The sequence below is a fragment of the Syzygium oleosum genome, unplaced genomic scaffold, assembly GCF_021117445.2.
Source record: "Syzygium oleosum isolate NSW1041296 unplaced genomic scaffold, Sole_v2.1 Sole_v2.22, whole genome shotgun sequence".
Classification (NCBI taxonomy): Eukaryota; Viridiplantae; Streptophyta; class Magnoliopsida; order Myrtales; family Myrtaceae; genus Syzygium; species Syzygium oleosum.
The window spans coordinates 4,990,907-5,006,814 of record NW_026607506.1 but is presented as its reverse complement, the minus strand read 5'-3'; the positions used below and the strand labels follow the sequence as shown (position 1 = coordinate 5,006,814).

General features: G+C 39.5%; 1 protein-coding gene and 1 pseudogene across 1 annotated transcript; both read right to left on the bottom strand.

The window, feature by feature from the left end:
• Positions 1 to 3,611: 3,611 nt before the first annotated feature.
• LOC115670070 (wall-associated receptor kinase 2-like) lies at positions 3,612 to 4,963 on the bottom strand. The gene is made up of 2 exons (XM_056321155.1): positions 3,991 to 4,963; positions 3,612 to 3,796 (listed from the first exon to the last, which is right to left on the bottom strand). Exons 1-2 carry the CDS (start codon positions 4,394 to 4,396, stop codon positions 3,612 to 3,614), a joined length of 591 nt encoding a protein of 196 aa, XP_056177130.1. The 5' UTR covers positions 4,397 to 4,963.
• Positions 4,964 to 11,586: 6,623 nt separating this feature from the next.
• LOC115669966 (wall-associated receptor kinase 1-like) lies at positions 11,587 to 15,491 on the bottom strand (annotated as a pseudogene).
• Between the last annotated feature and the right edge of the window lie 417 nt (positions 15,492 to 15,908).

Genomic DNA, 15,908 nt, shown 5'->3' with positions numbered 1-15,908 from the left:
CCAAATTTCTAAGTCAAACAATGGAAATTATGGAAGCACACAGAAAAGTTGATAAGGTTGTTAAAGTTAGGTTTCGAATGCTAAAGCGTGAGTTTAAAGCATTAAGCATGGTTGAGTGGGAATCGTCGAAACGAATATCGGTAGAGTCTTGAAAGTAGTCAATGAAATGAAAAGGAAGTGAGACCATGGATGATATTCAATTCATGGATAAAATTGTTTCTACTTTATCGGAAATATATGTGAACCTTGGGATGTTGGTAGAGGCAACAGAAGAATTGGAGATGTCGCTAGATAAATTGTTGGCTATGCTTAAAATCTGTGCAAGAGGATGGAGAAGAAGACAACGACCGTTCTTGACCATGCTCTCCAATCAAAGCTTACTTTGGACGAGTCCAAGAAAACAACATCAGATATGATGTTGCCGAGCCTAGATCGGGCATGGCTGGCCTTGGGTGACCCCCAATCAAAGTGTCCTCCTAACCGCTACTTGCTTCTCAGGATAATCTCCAACAGGATGATTGAAGATGTCTATATAAGAAAAAAATCATTGAAGCCAAAAAGAATTGGGCAAAAAATCTAGAACAAGTTGAAAGTGTTCAACGTTGTATTATGAGCATTTACTGTTTCATTCACTTGTGATTTCTAGTGTAATGTTCTTGCTGCATTATAATCATGAGTAGATTAAGTGTACAAGCTTAATAGCAGCATCCAAGTCCTAATAGTGTAATATATCATCTTATAAGATTAGTGCTTGCTGGTTGTAACTTATCTTGTTGAACACTAGTGCAATCCAACCCAACTTGTGGCCGCTAATATGGAGAGTAGACGTAAGCTTGGTGATACAGCCGAAACATTATAAGTTACCGTGTGCTTTCTTTTCTTCTAATCCTACCCAATCCTTTGCACATCACTGATATTTCTAAACTTCTCCTGATTTCCAAGTATTGGTTGCTGATTTCCATATAATTTATAAAGTTTGTCAATTCAACCTATTCTCTCTCTCTCTCTCTCTCTCTCTCTCTCTCTCTCTCTCTCTCTCTCTCTCTATGCTTCATCTCTGAAACTCGTAGACTTCATAGATTTGCAAGAATGTATCGGTGATGAGCTCTCCGGTGGGGAGGAAGAGGAGGAGTAGGGTTTTAAATTTGGAGATGCTCTTGTTTTCCTTCTCGTTGTCGCTCTTGACCTTGTTCTTGGTCTTTCTCTGACTTCATTCTTGCTTTCTCCTTTGTCGTCGGCTCCTTTGGAGAGGGAGCTTTCATGGCAGCTTTGACCATCTAATCTGCTCTCTTTTGCAAATCTAATAAGGTGATTTGCCCCAATTTGAAGAATTAGGGCTAGGGTTACTTGTGAACGAAATTGAATTTTGCCCCAATTCGATTATATTGCATTAGGGTTTTTCAATTAAATCACTAAACGAAGTTGTTTACCTTCTCACTTGCTGACTTCATCTTGCCGGCAAGCCATGTTGGATGTTATATAATAAATTTAAGCTATGTTGGACTTTCTGGCGAGATAAATCACCGATGACACTCAAGTGAACGATTTTTACTAAATGTGACACTTAAGTGAGCGAAAAAAAAGTTATGGCACTCAAGTGAATGCCATACGAAAGTTATAACACTTCTAGTATTCTTATCCTCATAAGTCTTAGTTAAGTCCATGAAGCTAATAGCTCAGCTCATCTTTATTTCTTCTACAACTAGTTTCTTAAAAGATAATAAAACAAAAAGCAAAAAGAGTAGAGGAGAGTCTACAAAAAGAAAAATGGAAAAGAGAGGTTAATCGTGAGAGAGAAAAGCGAGGTTTCAGTTCAGCTAGTCACAGACATCTCGACACGCCAAATCAACGTCATTTCGAATTGGTAAGATTTTCAAGCCTTCATTTGTTTAATTGAAATTTAATCGGAGAGAATTCCTTAGTAAAGTTGTAATTTCGGATTGCGATGAATTCTTAGTTGATGGGTTGATTTCAGAGGTAGTTGAGCTGTCAAATCATATTGTGCGGAAGCTTTAAAATATCATGGAACCATAAGATTTTACTGAACTAGATTTAGATTCACGGTTTGGTCAGGATGAAATTTTGAAGTTTGTTAAGCATTGTTGGAATCTAATACGACTATTGTGTTTGGCATCGGTTTTTACCAGTCTCTGGCTATCTTTGAGGTTGGAGACAAATTCATCTGCTAGGTTTATTGAGTTAGCTGTCCAATGACTCCGGACCCACTTGAAATGGGCATTGAAAGAGCGCGTGAGCTGCCGCATTACAACGGACAGAGTTCGTTTTGCTATTGAATAAGCTTAGTATAGTCGAGGCTTAGTCAAGGTAACAATCTACTTGATTTTGATATCCGTTTTCCACTTCATAAATAGGATTTCGAGTTTTTCACTCAAGTAGCTTTTGTTGTTTGGTTTTGCATTTTAGGTGGGTGGCGTTTATCTCTTCTATGATTTATGTCTCGAAAATGATAGGAATTAGAAATGTTATAAGCTATGAAAGGGGCTCATTTGGCATGATATTTACTTAAAAAAATGATGTCTAGAGCATATTTATTTCATAGAACTTGATTGGCCATTTATTACCCTTTTGGTTGTTTGAAATTGCATGGTAAAACACCTCTTGAAATAGTTTGTGAGTTGACCATTAGTGAAATGGTTGGAGAAATACTATTTAAAATGAATTCTTCTTGATGGTTAGAATTATGAAAGGTTATATGTTTCGGTTTTTGAACTCGATTTATGAAATGAATTCTAGATTCTTTTTGTGGGTTGTTGGAGGATGAGTTAATAGTTTTATGCTCATTGTTGCTACGTTGTGAACCAATTGAGTGCTTCTGTTTGCATACTGACTTAAGACATCCTACTTGGGCTAAGGCATCGGCTGATAGTGGTGGAGACTACGCCGTGAGGGTATCTTGATAGGCCTTGTCATAAGGCGTTAAGCTTGGCCATAGTTTGATATTAAACACTAGATTGATTAATGGATTGGACCATTGCTGTTTGCTTCATTATTAGTGATCGAATGACTACTTTTGATATGTATAAAGTTTTGTGGAAGTGATGTAACTCATCTATAATCTTGTAGCTATATTAATACTGGATTAGGATAAATGTTTCTGGTACAATTTATAAATGTGCATAGTGGAGGCTCGATCTGTTTAGAAGATAATTGTACAACTCACTAAGCAGTGGTTTACACCTACCATTCATCTCAATTCTTTTTTAGATTCTATAGCCACTGGCAAGTAGGACCAGAGCAGTATCAATGGGGGATTTTTGGGAGTTGAATTTCGATTTGAGATAGCTGTATGTATATTGGAAATGGCATATGATAGGTTTAGTTTGATGGTCTTTGAGGATGTATATGTATTTCTTTTGGTGGACTTTAGGATTCTAATCCTATAAATAACTCGTTTTATGATATATAGATGGATATATATTTTTTGATTACATGTTAATGTTATATGAGACTGTGTCCTTCGAATAGGAGAACTGCCGTGTCGTTGCCCCTATTTTTGTAGAGTTGGGGCATGACTAACAATTTATGAACATCTTAACATAAGCCAGATCTATGGGAAGTGGACTCGTAGTCTAAAGCAAGAATAACTAAGATTATTGAGCGACAATCATAAGGGAAGTAGAATTACCTGCAACGATTATGACAAGACGAGAAGTTTGGCAACCAACTTTGCCATCACCAGTCATGCCAAATGGGCAGTTGCATGTGTAGTTCCCAGGCGTATTCTTGCAATTCCCGTGACATGGATATTGTTGTGGATCCTTGCACTCATCGATGTCTATATTAAACAGAATCTGCCGTAAACTGTAATGTATGTTTATGTGTTTTTTTTCCTTCTTAAAATTACGTATTGGTTGTACAGAAGAATCTAACTCAACTGAATAAGAAACTAGTTTGAGGAGGTTGGATCGTGGAAACTATGGCCAAATCCAAACATGTAACTTTTGGCTCGCAAAGAGAACAGAACAATACCTTGCCATCCTTGGGACAGTGGGGAGGCATAGGGATTCCCCGTGTACCCAGCCTCACAGAAGCAACGATAACCCTTCCCATTCGTGAAGTAAGAGCAGTTACTATTGGCGCCACAGGCATAGTTTGATTGATTCAATTGCGCTTCCTCGCAGGTCAAATTCCGTTCAACTACCCAATCCAGGACAATTCTTGAGTAAATGTCGTTTTGCATATCATCTGGGACAGGAAGTTTGTAATCGGAGACGTTAAACGACTCCTGGTCCACTACGAACGCTGATCCACAAGAGCTGAAGTTCCGAACTGAGGTGTAATTCGTCGAGCTGTCCATAGATATAGTGAGGTTCCTGAGGCTCTTGGGGATTGACGTCTGACAGCACCCGAGGCCGGAGCAAGTGCTCTCGGCCATGAAGTCAATGTCCTCGCGGCAATAGGAGAAGCATCCACTACCGAAAGTCCCGACAGTGTCTGAGATAAGAGCCCACGTGTCACAACCGAAGACTGAGCTTGTTCCGGGTGTCCGAGAATGTATAGGGCCTTTCTTCGGTCAATATCATATATGTGTCAGGGCGAGAGCCGTTAAGCCGATGGCCACTCTGGTCATAACAGTCGAATGATATGTAATCGCCGACGGTCATCGTCCCGTTCTCCACAAATATGTTAAACACCGGAATGTTGCCAAGGACCAGCTTTGGGGTTGCCAAAGTGTGGTTGCAGGTGAGGACGAGGTAGGAGTTCCTCACACAACTTTCGTCAAGACCGAAGGGGAAAGGCACACTTATGTTCCCGCACGTTCGGTCGCAGTTGTCCTTCTCGGTAAAAGTGGCCAAGGCCATTGGCAGAAACCACAACACAGCCGCTCTCATCGTATCTTTTTCCAATCTGTGCTACCTCTGGCTCCTCTTACCTGTTTTTGTAAATCTAGTTTTGATGCCGATGCTTCAGCGGCAGCTAAGTCTGTCATCACATTTGAAGACATAGTCATCGATAGTGACCTGTGGAGAGTGATTGCTGCCTTGGAGAACCGTGTTTTCGGTTCGCACACAAGTTATGGTTATTACCTATAGGGAAACTAATCTAAATGTAAACGTGAATGATTTTCATATTCATTTTTTTTGGGCGGGCCCTTAGTGGGTCCGCTTGAGGAAATCCCATAAACCCCCTATCCAGAGGAGGGTCTCCCCATTCCCAAGACATATCTATCTTCTAATTTCTCGAGCGGTAAGAGGAGAAAACTTCATATACATTTCTAGGGGACTTCTAGTTTATCTACATCTATCCCAACGAGCTGTTTATCAAATCGTTGCAATTGATATTCGATCCTGAAGAGAAGGAAGAGATCTTTGGAAAGTGGGTTTTTATGATCCGATAAATAATCAAACGTATTTAGGGAGAACTGTAATGTATGTTTACACTAGAAGGTGTAGAGATTGTTTTCACTTGTTTGCATTTAGGGAGTTAAATTTGTATTTGCACTCAGATGAGCTTGTTCCATGTGCACTTACCCTCTTGCAGAACGGAAAAGGCACGTTCACGTCTCCACACACCTGCGAATGCAACCTCTGGATGTGGTGACATGGTTCGACAGAGTCGTCAACAAAAGCCTCTCTTACTCGAAGAAAGTATTGGTAGACACTTTTTTTGGCCAGAAGTATTGATAGGCGTGGACTTTGGATGATAACTGTGGAAGTTAATCACAGTACACAGAATATGGAAATTGGCCTTTTTTTAGTAGAACCGAGTGCGGGGCTTTCTGATCTTTGACATGACAGGGAGTGGTCTATTATCTGTCCTACCTCACAATGAAGAGATTCGAGAAGTGACGTCTCAAACGATGGCGTTGGAAAAGTTTGTATTTGCACTAAGATGAGCTTGTTCCGGGTGTTTCCTTCATGGGATAACAGGGGATGATTCTTGTTCCATGTGCACTCTTCCTCGAGCAGAATGGAAAAGGCACGTTGACGTCTCCACGCCTGCGAATGCAACCTCCGGATGTGGTGACATGGTTCGACAAAGTCATCAACAAAAGCTTCTCTACTTAAAAGAAGTATTGGTCGACATTTTTTTGGCCAGTAGTGTTGATAGGCACAGACTATGAATGATATAACTCTAGAAGTTAATCACAGTACACAATATATGTAAATTTGCCTTCTTTTAGTAGAATGGAGTGCGGGGTTTCTTGATCTTTGACATGACAGATAGGAGTGATCTATAATTATCTATCCTACTTAAGATTGAAGAGATTTGAGAAGTTACGTCTTAATAATTGCCACTTTACCTTCCACGATAACTTCTCTGACTACCTGTACATTAATTTGTTTACACAATTACAGACATTTCTCGAAAATGATTCACTAACGGCAACGTTACCCTTTCAAAAGAAACGGAGCCATCTCCACCGTTGATGTTTTCAATATAATTAGGTAACTTTTTTACTCGTTGTTTTTGGGAAATCTAGAATAGAACATCTCATTTGCGATTTGCTAAAATCCCATTAGAAGGGATTACTTATATATTGAAAAAAGAGAAAATAAGGGAAAAATATAATCTAAATAATATTAAACGCTACAATATAATAATCACGACTATGAAAACAATATCACTAAAAGGAGCTTGTTAATGCTAGTAAAAATATGCATTAAATTTCCAAAATAGAAAAAAAAAAAAAAAAAAAAAAAGCACCAGGAGGACTGTTTTGTTGACCGATGAAGATATTGTTGTATATTTCCATGACTTCTCATTCTTTGTGCTCGAGTTAAGTTGGTTTAAAAGAGGCTTTTGTTACATTTTATTTGTGAGACTCGATTAGGGAATTTTCACCATAGTAAAACGATCGAATTGACTTTACTAACTTCTTTATGATTTTGTGCCTTTGACGAATACAGCAAAAATCTGTGCCTCGCTTTCCTCTCTACTTTGCCTTTTTTGCGATTTTGAGTCTCTAATGCAAAATCCTACTCCTTTTGCATATTTGTTACGAAATTCATAAACCTCCTCATAAGAATTAAAAATTCATACCCGTGTCCGTGTTAGGTGTTTTCCTTCTCCTCTCTGCCCCGTAAAAAAGAATAAGAGATATTCCATACTTATTCAATGTAACACTAGTTTAATTTCTTTTGATGTTATGATCCGTTCTTCACAATCATATTATTGGTCTCATTTTCGTTGCATTGACATGATTTTCATCAATCACTTTACCTTTCATAAGAACTTCATCTATCTGAAAGGAATTTAAATAGAAAGGATTAAGCTCTGTATATCAAAAAAATAATATTTTCACAATGAAGAACTGAAATTGATGTCAAATACCTCATTTTATCGAAATTAAAATCACCAGACTAATCGATGAATCATTCTTGTTTAAAAAATAGAGTCTGACTTGTATTTTCATTTGTAAACAAAAAATTTGATCGCCTTTGTATTTTCAATGGATTTCGAAATGTTAAAATAATCCAAAGTTATAGTATGATAGATGCTGTTGTTATTTGATTGAGCAATGCTATAATTTTAAAGTTGCACTTCAATTTCTTATGAAATTTTTTTTGCTGGATTATGATAACTTTGGATTCATTTCTTTGAATAAAGGGAAAAGGTCATAAAAAAAATCTCAAACTATACCCACTGTGACACATTTGTTCTGAATTTTTTTTGTGACATCAAAAGCCTCAAATTATGCCCAATGTAATATATTTATCATAAACATTTCTTGTGACAAAAAAAACCCCAATTTTTTACCTATATGACACATTTATCCTCCGTCAAGCTTCTATTAGACGATTTTTCAGCCAAACAACGTCCTTTTTGTATTGACTTAAGTCACGTGAGTGCCATGTCAACATTATTTTTTTCCTAACGTTCATGTGGGCAGATTGTTAAAGGTTGTCTTTGACAGAGGGTAAATATGTCACATAAGTACAAATTCTGGATTTTTAGTATCATCGAAAAAATATAAGGTAAATATGTCACAGTAAACATAATTTAGAGTTTTTGCCCTGAATAAACTAGAAACTAAAGCTTGTAATCACAATAGCACCGCTAGAAATTCTAGCTAACGGTGCTCTTATGCCAGCACCGTCCTTTATGAGCTTGGCTAGCTTAAGGGCACCGTGAGTTTAATTTTCTAACCGTGCGATACCAGCCACAACTTTTAATGGAGGAAACCAAGACAATGCTTTGACCGGTTTCATTTGTTTGTTTGTTTGTTTTTTTTTTAACTTTCCATTTTTTCTTTTTTCTCTTGGCTTAATATAGGATTAGAGGATTCATAAAGGCCCAAAAAACACCAATCTTAAAGGGAAACTCTTTAGACAGAAAAAGGGAAACTCTACATATCCTAGAAAGTAAAAATCCTTGAATATGAAAAATGAAAAAAAATATATATACCACAAAATAGATAACCGTGAGTAATAAAATATTATCACTAAGTAAAAAGAAATCATTAATGTCATTAGAAAGATCTACTACATTTTAAAGATGAAAAAATACTTGAAATGTTGGCTTTGCAACCAAGAACAAAATCATTGTGCATTATGACTTCTTATTTGTTTCGCTCAAATCAATTGCTCTAGAATTAATCTCCAGTGGCCTAAGAAAATTATTGAAGTTGCTTTCATCACAAGTAACTTAGGATCGCATGGCGTCATGACTCTTTCATCACTAGCATCTTCAATTGAATTGTTCATCTCGTCTTCATCACTAAAATTATTTTCATTAGTGAAGTTGCTTTCACCACATCTCAACAAAATAAGAGAAAAATTAAGCATTGTTATATATTGACAGATAGCAACTAAAATTAGGCGTCAACGGATAAATTTTACTTTCTTGCAATCAAAGAAGTAAAGACTAATGAACCTTTCTCAATACCATCCACAATTATGTGTTAACCGATTACTAAATCCTAAAATAATCTGAAGTTTAAAAGTATACTAGATATTCTCATTCATTCTATTTTTTTGAGTTCTTAAATTTCTTTTATTTAGGAACAATATCCACCAAATCTTTTCTTTGGTTGGAGAATAATATTCACTATTTTTAAAATTATGATTGCATTCTTCATGTATTACTTCTTGTTCGAATAATACGCTTTGATTTTTTTTTCAAAATAAAACAGAAAAATAAATCTCACTTTGCTCCTTTTTAAAATAGTGGAAATCCCACCAATTCGTTGACAAAAAAAATTATGAAACCGGCAAAGCTTGCATCCTTGTTCCCAACTTTAAAACCGGTGGCTGACATTCCACCGTCTATTTCATGAAATGACTGTACGGTGATCTCATCATTTTCCAAATTAATTTATTACCTCTTCTACTCCCCCAATCTTAATCGTAATCTCTCTCTCCACATACGTGTTTCTTCTTTTCCGCTTTTTGAATCTTTAATATATGAATAACATAGACTTTTACACAAGGGAGCAGGCGTTTCCACTTTTTCAGTACACAGCTTTTCTTTCTTAAATGCCTTTGACTCTTTATTGATGACATCTAAATTTTTCAATTGAAAAAGAAGTCAATGTAAACTTTATAATTGAAAAAGAATTAAGTCTATCGGATGTATCCGCACAACATAATACTGAGTCATACATCATGGTGACCTGCGTGGGAGAAAGACCGCTGCATTTGAAAAAATTCAAACTTAAAAAAACACACGGTTTGACTTGTTCTTGGAAAGAGAGGGGAGTCATCATTTGCCTTGGTCTATATATACTCCAAAGATCAACTATATCGACCAATATCTTTCCTGTGTTGTTATTTGGGTCAGGTATAGAGAAGTTCATTCTGACCTTTTCTATGAAAGGGCTCGGCGAATCTGAAAAGGAAAGAAAAGAGACAAGTGCGTTCTATAAAAAAAAAGTAACAAATAATAAACTCTTACATTGGCTTAGCCAACGAGGTGGCCAGGAGATTTCTGGAAAAATTATCCAAAAAATCCTAAATCTATTGTACAGTGGTCACTTTAGTCTTAAGCCTTTCAATTAGGCTAATTTAGTCATAAATCATTTGATAACTTATCAATTTAATTCTAAACCTTTTAATAATGCCACTTTAGTCCTAAATCTTTTAACGATTTGTCAATTTAGTCATTTTGGCTAATTTTCACAGGAAATTGCTGAAATAATGGTTTAGTCAGTGTCGACCGTACTACACGACACGACTAGCGTTAATGTGGACATTTGTTCAATTTTTTTAATTTTATGATTTTTTTCTTTTCCTTTTCTTTTTATCTTTATCTTTTTTCCTTCATCGGGCCTTGTCAATGGCTAGTGGAGGTTGTTGGCCTCTGATGAGGGCGACCCTTGTCAGGCGAAGGCTGCCCTCACATGATCTGACGACGGAGGCCCTCGTTGGCCTAGGTGCGGGCATCCTTTGCTCGAGATCGGCGAGGGCAGTCCTTGCTTGAGGCCAATGGACGAAAAAAGGAAAAAAGAAAAAGAAATAAAATCCAAAAAATTACAAAAATTGTTTATGCCAGCACCGGCAATGCCAATTGTTTAAGCAAAAATTTCTTAGGTAAACTCTAATCCTCACAAAAAATTTACCAACGTGCCAATGAATTATTCAGTTTCAAACTCCTTTGAAATTTACTAAACATCCAAGTAAATTACTAGATTCACATTTTACATGTTTGACAAGTAAATTAATAACAGTATAACGGGTTCACTAACACCCCAATAAATGACTCCAACTTCCTCGAAAATTTAGAAGCTCGTCTAGAAAGTTTTGGCCTATGACAAACGCAAATGACCTGGATACTAGTTATTAAAAAAAAAAAAAGTTGCGCTACCGATCGCCGATTGTCACTACTGCTGCTACAATCACCGTCCCTGCTGGTCGCCACCCATTGTCGCTGACCCTGATCTCTGCTGCCCTAGGTGTGAAGTATTCTTTCTTATAATGTCATAACTTTTAGGAATCCAAATAATTAAAGAATGAATGAGATTTACTTTACATAGAATGAGAATCTATTTGTGAATTTCTTGCCATCGAATCGAACTACTTCTAAAAATTTTAACATTATTTTGCAATTGGCCGGGATGGAAATTCTCGAAAGCGGATTATTTATTTCGTGAGTAGAGTTTGTCATTCTTGCACTCTTGCAGCTCTTGCTTTTCTTTGAAGCGGCATTTTTTGCTAAAGTGACAAGAAGGTAAAAAAAAAAAAAAAACAAACAAACAAACAAACTTCGGTCCAATACCGAAAAGAAGGAAATTTCTTCGTGCCTTATTAGCGAAAGGTGGTGTATACGAATCTGCATATCAAAAAGGTAATTTCCTATTGACTAGTTCAAATAGATGTTGAACGGAGCAATCTTTCCATAATAATTCATTCATTAAATAAAATGGATGTTCTTCAGAGCTTTGCAAACCATAGCTAGAACAGAAGTGAGTATAATTATGTACAATGCCCCGTATTTAATTTAAAATAGAATCATCCCTTATAAAACTTCAAAATCCCTAATTAATCAGCTCTAATAAAAACACAACCTTAATCAAAAGATCAGGATGAACATAAGACCTTCGGATTTATTTCTTATATATAGCCACGCACTAGAAACTATGAATCATACGTTGGAACTAGTAATGGCTGCATTGATGTCAAATACCTAAGGGTAAGTAGAGTCAGCTTCATTTGTTCCGGTGATTGAAGTCCAGAGAGAATCAGATCTTGGCTCGTCGAGTAAACTTTGAGTCTCTTCATCATTCCGTGGATCGGCCCCCAAGTTTTTGTTGATCCTAGCAAGTTGCTCGGCCACTTCTCTCATGATTGGCCTATTCACACCGTTATAGTTTAAGCATCTTCTGGCGAGCAAACCGACCCCCTCAATCTCCCACATTTCACCTTCATTGGACGCCTTGAAATTTATCATATGGAGGAGTGTCCGATTCTCCGCGGTAGAGATGAAAGATTGGACAATGTTGATTCTTTCCCCATATTTTTCCCGCCGAGTTAGTGTCTCTCTGGTCAGGAACTCAACAAGGACAACCCCGAAGCTATAAACGTCACTCTTCGTGGTTAGTTCACCAGTACTGACATACTCTGGGTCGAGGTAACTTGTTGTGCCCTGTATTTTTTTCTGCTATATGAGTCTTTTTGGGCGAAATCAAAATCGAGGCTCCGAAATTGGATACTTTTGCGGAGTACTTCTCATCCAAAAGTATATTCAGGAACTTGACAACACTGTGAATGATTGGCGGGTCAGCCAGGGAATGCAAATACTCGAGGGCCAACGTGGCTTCTGAGGCAATCCTAAGGCAATTCTTCCACGATTGCAGGATGGTCAATCTCTTGTCATGAATGTGGTGATAGAGAGTCTCATTCGGGGTGAATTCATAGACCAACAATGGCACTTTTGTTTCCAAACATATGCCTAGGAGCTTGACTAAGTTCTTGTGATTAACCTGTGAAATAATGTCGATTTCATGCAGGAATTCATCGTGAGTGCTCAAAGACCCGTCCTTGTTCACGTCTGTCGGTCCATGTCAACCCGTCCTTGTTCACGTCTGTCGGCTTCATGACATGGATATCTTTAGGCTTCTTGACTGCGACTAAAACGTCGCCATCGATTCTTCCTCTGTAAATTATACCGAAACCACCCTCACTAAGAAAATATTAGGTGATCCTAAACTGTCAAGTCAGCGTGGTCCCCGACCATTCACGAGGCGCCACGTGGTCCACGTGGCGCAGGTGGGGCCGGCAAGCCAAGAGACGTTTTTTATACAAAAACTTAATATTTTTTCCCCTTTAGACCTGCACACTTTCTCTGTGCTAAGAACCTACACCGCCCTTTCTAGTCAAGTCTCTCCCCTCTCTCTCTCTTCGTTAATGGCGGCCTCCTCCTTCTCTCTCCTTCTCTATCTCCTCAGCGCTCCCCCTCTCTCCTCACGAAGCCCCACATTCTCTATTTGTTTTTCATAAATTGCTCCCGTTCGAGAGCAACCCGCCCGCCCGTCGGTCCAGACCTACGCCGTCGCCTCCGCCCGCCCAAGAGCAGCTGGGTCCCGATCTTTGAATGCCGTCGCCTCCGCCCGCCCACCGGTCTCGACCTCCTTCGTCGCCTCCGCTTGCCCAAGAGCAGCTGGGTCCCAAGCTTTGACTGCCGTCGCCTCCACCCTCCTAAGAGCTGCTGGGTCCCGAGTTCTGACCGCCGTCGCCTCCGACCTCCGCCCGCCCAAGAGCAACCCGCCGGTCCCGAATAACCTGAAGCCGCTGCATATCCCAAATTTGGTACAATGTGGTACATGCCACTTATGTGCTCGATCCCCAGACCACGAATGGATGTCCGTGAAATTTTGCTACAGGGAGGTGCAAGTATTAGAAAGAGATTTTGCTTTTTGGGCCTTTTTTGTTTTTTTATTTTTATCTCTTCAAGATCTCTCCTCCATTTTGCCTAAAGTATCTCTCTTTAGCTCTCCTCTTGCATATGAACAAGACTAGGCCACAAACAATTGTGCATGACGTTGCCGCTACAATGGCTGCCACACAAAATTGGGAAATGGAAGGATTAGCTTCTCTTCCAAGCCATTGATTTACTTGATACATAATGAATTTGGACCTTCTAAATTTAAGAACTAAATTTTGATATTACATTTACGCCTTTAAATACTTGACACATCAGCCACAAATAGAGGACCCGGATTAAACAATACCAAAAATATGCTCCCAACTTTATTGAAATGCACTTCCATTTTCCAAAAAATCACATATAAACACGCACGAGCGCACCAATCAAATCCCCCAATTACAACTTTTGCTCTCCCTCTCTGCCCACCCATTGGACCACCGTAGCCCAGCACCACCTTAGCCATTGACCATCAAATGCCCGTCGAAGCCACCGTGCAGCCAAGATGAGGGCCACCGTGGTCATCAAAGCCCCATAAACCCCTTATTCTCTCTCTCTCTCTCTCTCTCTCTCTCTCTCTACAGTAGTCACATGTCAAGGTCGACATCCTTGGATCAGAGATTGAAGGTCCCAATCCGAGGCGTCAGTCTCGAATCGAACCTGTAATGGTTTCAGCAGAAATGAGAGAGAGAGAGAGAGAGAGAGAGAGGCTGCAATGTGGAGGCGGCAACACTAACAATGGCTGAAGGCGGCTAGCTAGCGGTGGCTGGCAGAGGCATGCGCAGTGGGTGGTGGTGACCAGTGATCTCTCAGTCGCAATGCAGAGTCAGATACAATTTCAGAACAACTTAAACATAAGTCGGATCAATAGCATATGGACTCGTAGTATAAAGCAAGAATAGCTTAGACTATTGAGCGACTATCACAAGGGAATTAGAATTACCTGCAGCAATTATGGCAAGACTAGAAGTTTGGCAACCGACTTTGCCATCACCAGTCATGCCAAATGGGCAGTTGCATGTGTAGTTCCCTGGTGTATTCTTGCAATTTCCGTGACATGGATATTGTTGTCGATCCTTGCACTCATCGATGTCTATATTAAACAGAATCAGCCGTAAACTATAATGTACGTTGATGTGTTTTTCTTTTCTTCTTAAAATTACATATTGGTTGTATTGAAGAATCTAACTCAACTGAACGAAAAACTGGTTTGAGGAGGTTGGATCGAGGAAATTATGGCCCAATCTAAACATGTAGCTTTTGACTCGCAAAGAGAACAGAACAATACCTTGACATCCTGGGAGTGAGTACAGTGGGGAGGCATAGGGATTCCCCGTGTATCCAGCCTGACAGAAGCAACGATAACCATTCCCGTTTTCAAAGTCAGAGCAGTTACTATTGGCGCCGCAGGCATAGCTCGATTGGTTGGATTGCGCTTCCTCGCAGGTCAAATTCCGTTCAACTACCCAATCCACGACAACGCTTGAGAAAACGTATTTGCCCATTTCATCCGGGACAGGACGCTTGTAATTGGAGACATTAAACGACTCCTGGTCCACTACGAACGCTGATCCACAAGAGCTGAAGTTCCGAACTGAGGTGTAATTCGTTTTGCTGGCCATGGAAAATTTGAGGCTCCTGAGGCTCTTGGGGATCGACGTCTGACAGCACCCGAGGCTGGAGCAAGCGCTCTCAGCCGTGAAGTCGATGTCCTCGCGGCAACAGGACAAGCATCCACTCCCAAAAGTCCCGGCGGTGTCCGAGATAAGAGCCTCAGTGTCGCAACCCAAGACAGTGAGCTTGTTCCAGGTGTCCGAGAATGTATAGTGCCTGTCTTCGCCCACTCGGATCCATGGGTCAGGGTTAGAGCCGGCAAGCCAACCGCCAGCCTCGTTATAGCAGTCTAAAGCTCTGTACACGCCAATGTTCATTGTCCCATTCTCCACGAATATGTTGAACAACGGAGCGTTCTGGACGAGGGACAGGTCCCCCGATGTGTGGTTGCAGGTGAGGACGAGTTTGGAGTTCCACGCACAACTTTCGTCGAGCCCGAATGGGAAAGGCACGCTCATGTTGCCGCACGTTCGGACGCAGTTGTACTTCTCGGTAAAAGTGGCCAAAGCCAAGGCCATTGGAAGAAAACACAACACAGCTGCTTTCGTCTTTTTGTTTCACCAATATGTGCTTCCTCTGGGCTCTCCTCTCACCGGTTTTTCTAATCCTACTTTCGCTGATGCCGATGCCTCAGCGGCAGCCAAGCCAGGGTGCACATTGGAAGACCGAGTCATCAATTACGACCGTTGGAGAGAGTGAGCTGGTTTTCCTGAAAACTCACCTGAATATAAAGGCGACTGATGTTCATATTGCTTTCATTTTCACTTAAAATTCAAACGTTCTAGAGGCATGAATGTTTCACAAGATAGAGAAAATTTTCAATTCTCAAGTATTCATTGCATTCAACACAAGAAAAATCAGTTCTTCGAATCTACAAGTTTCATAATTGGTTAGCCAATTATTACTCTCGAGGAACTTTTCAACAAATTCTTTTTCTGAATATTTTCTTGCTTATATTCAAAGTATGAGAA

Bases quoted from the DNA above. Each gene is read 5' to 3' on its own strand.
- LOC115670070 (XM_056321155.1), bottom strand. From the start codon at position 4,396: ATGGCCGAGAGCACTTGCTCCGGCCTCGGGTGCTGTCAGACGTCAATC. The intron at 3,797-3,990 runs GTATTGTTCTGT...TGTTTAATATAG, and splicing joins ACTGTCCCAAGGATGGCAAG to ACATCGATGAGTGCAAGGAT.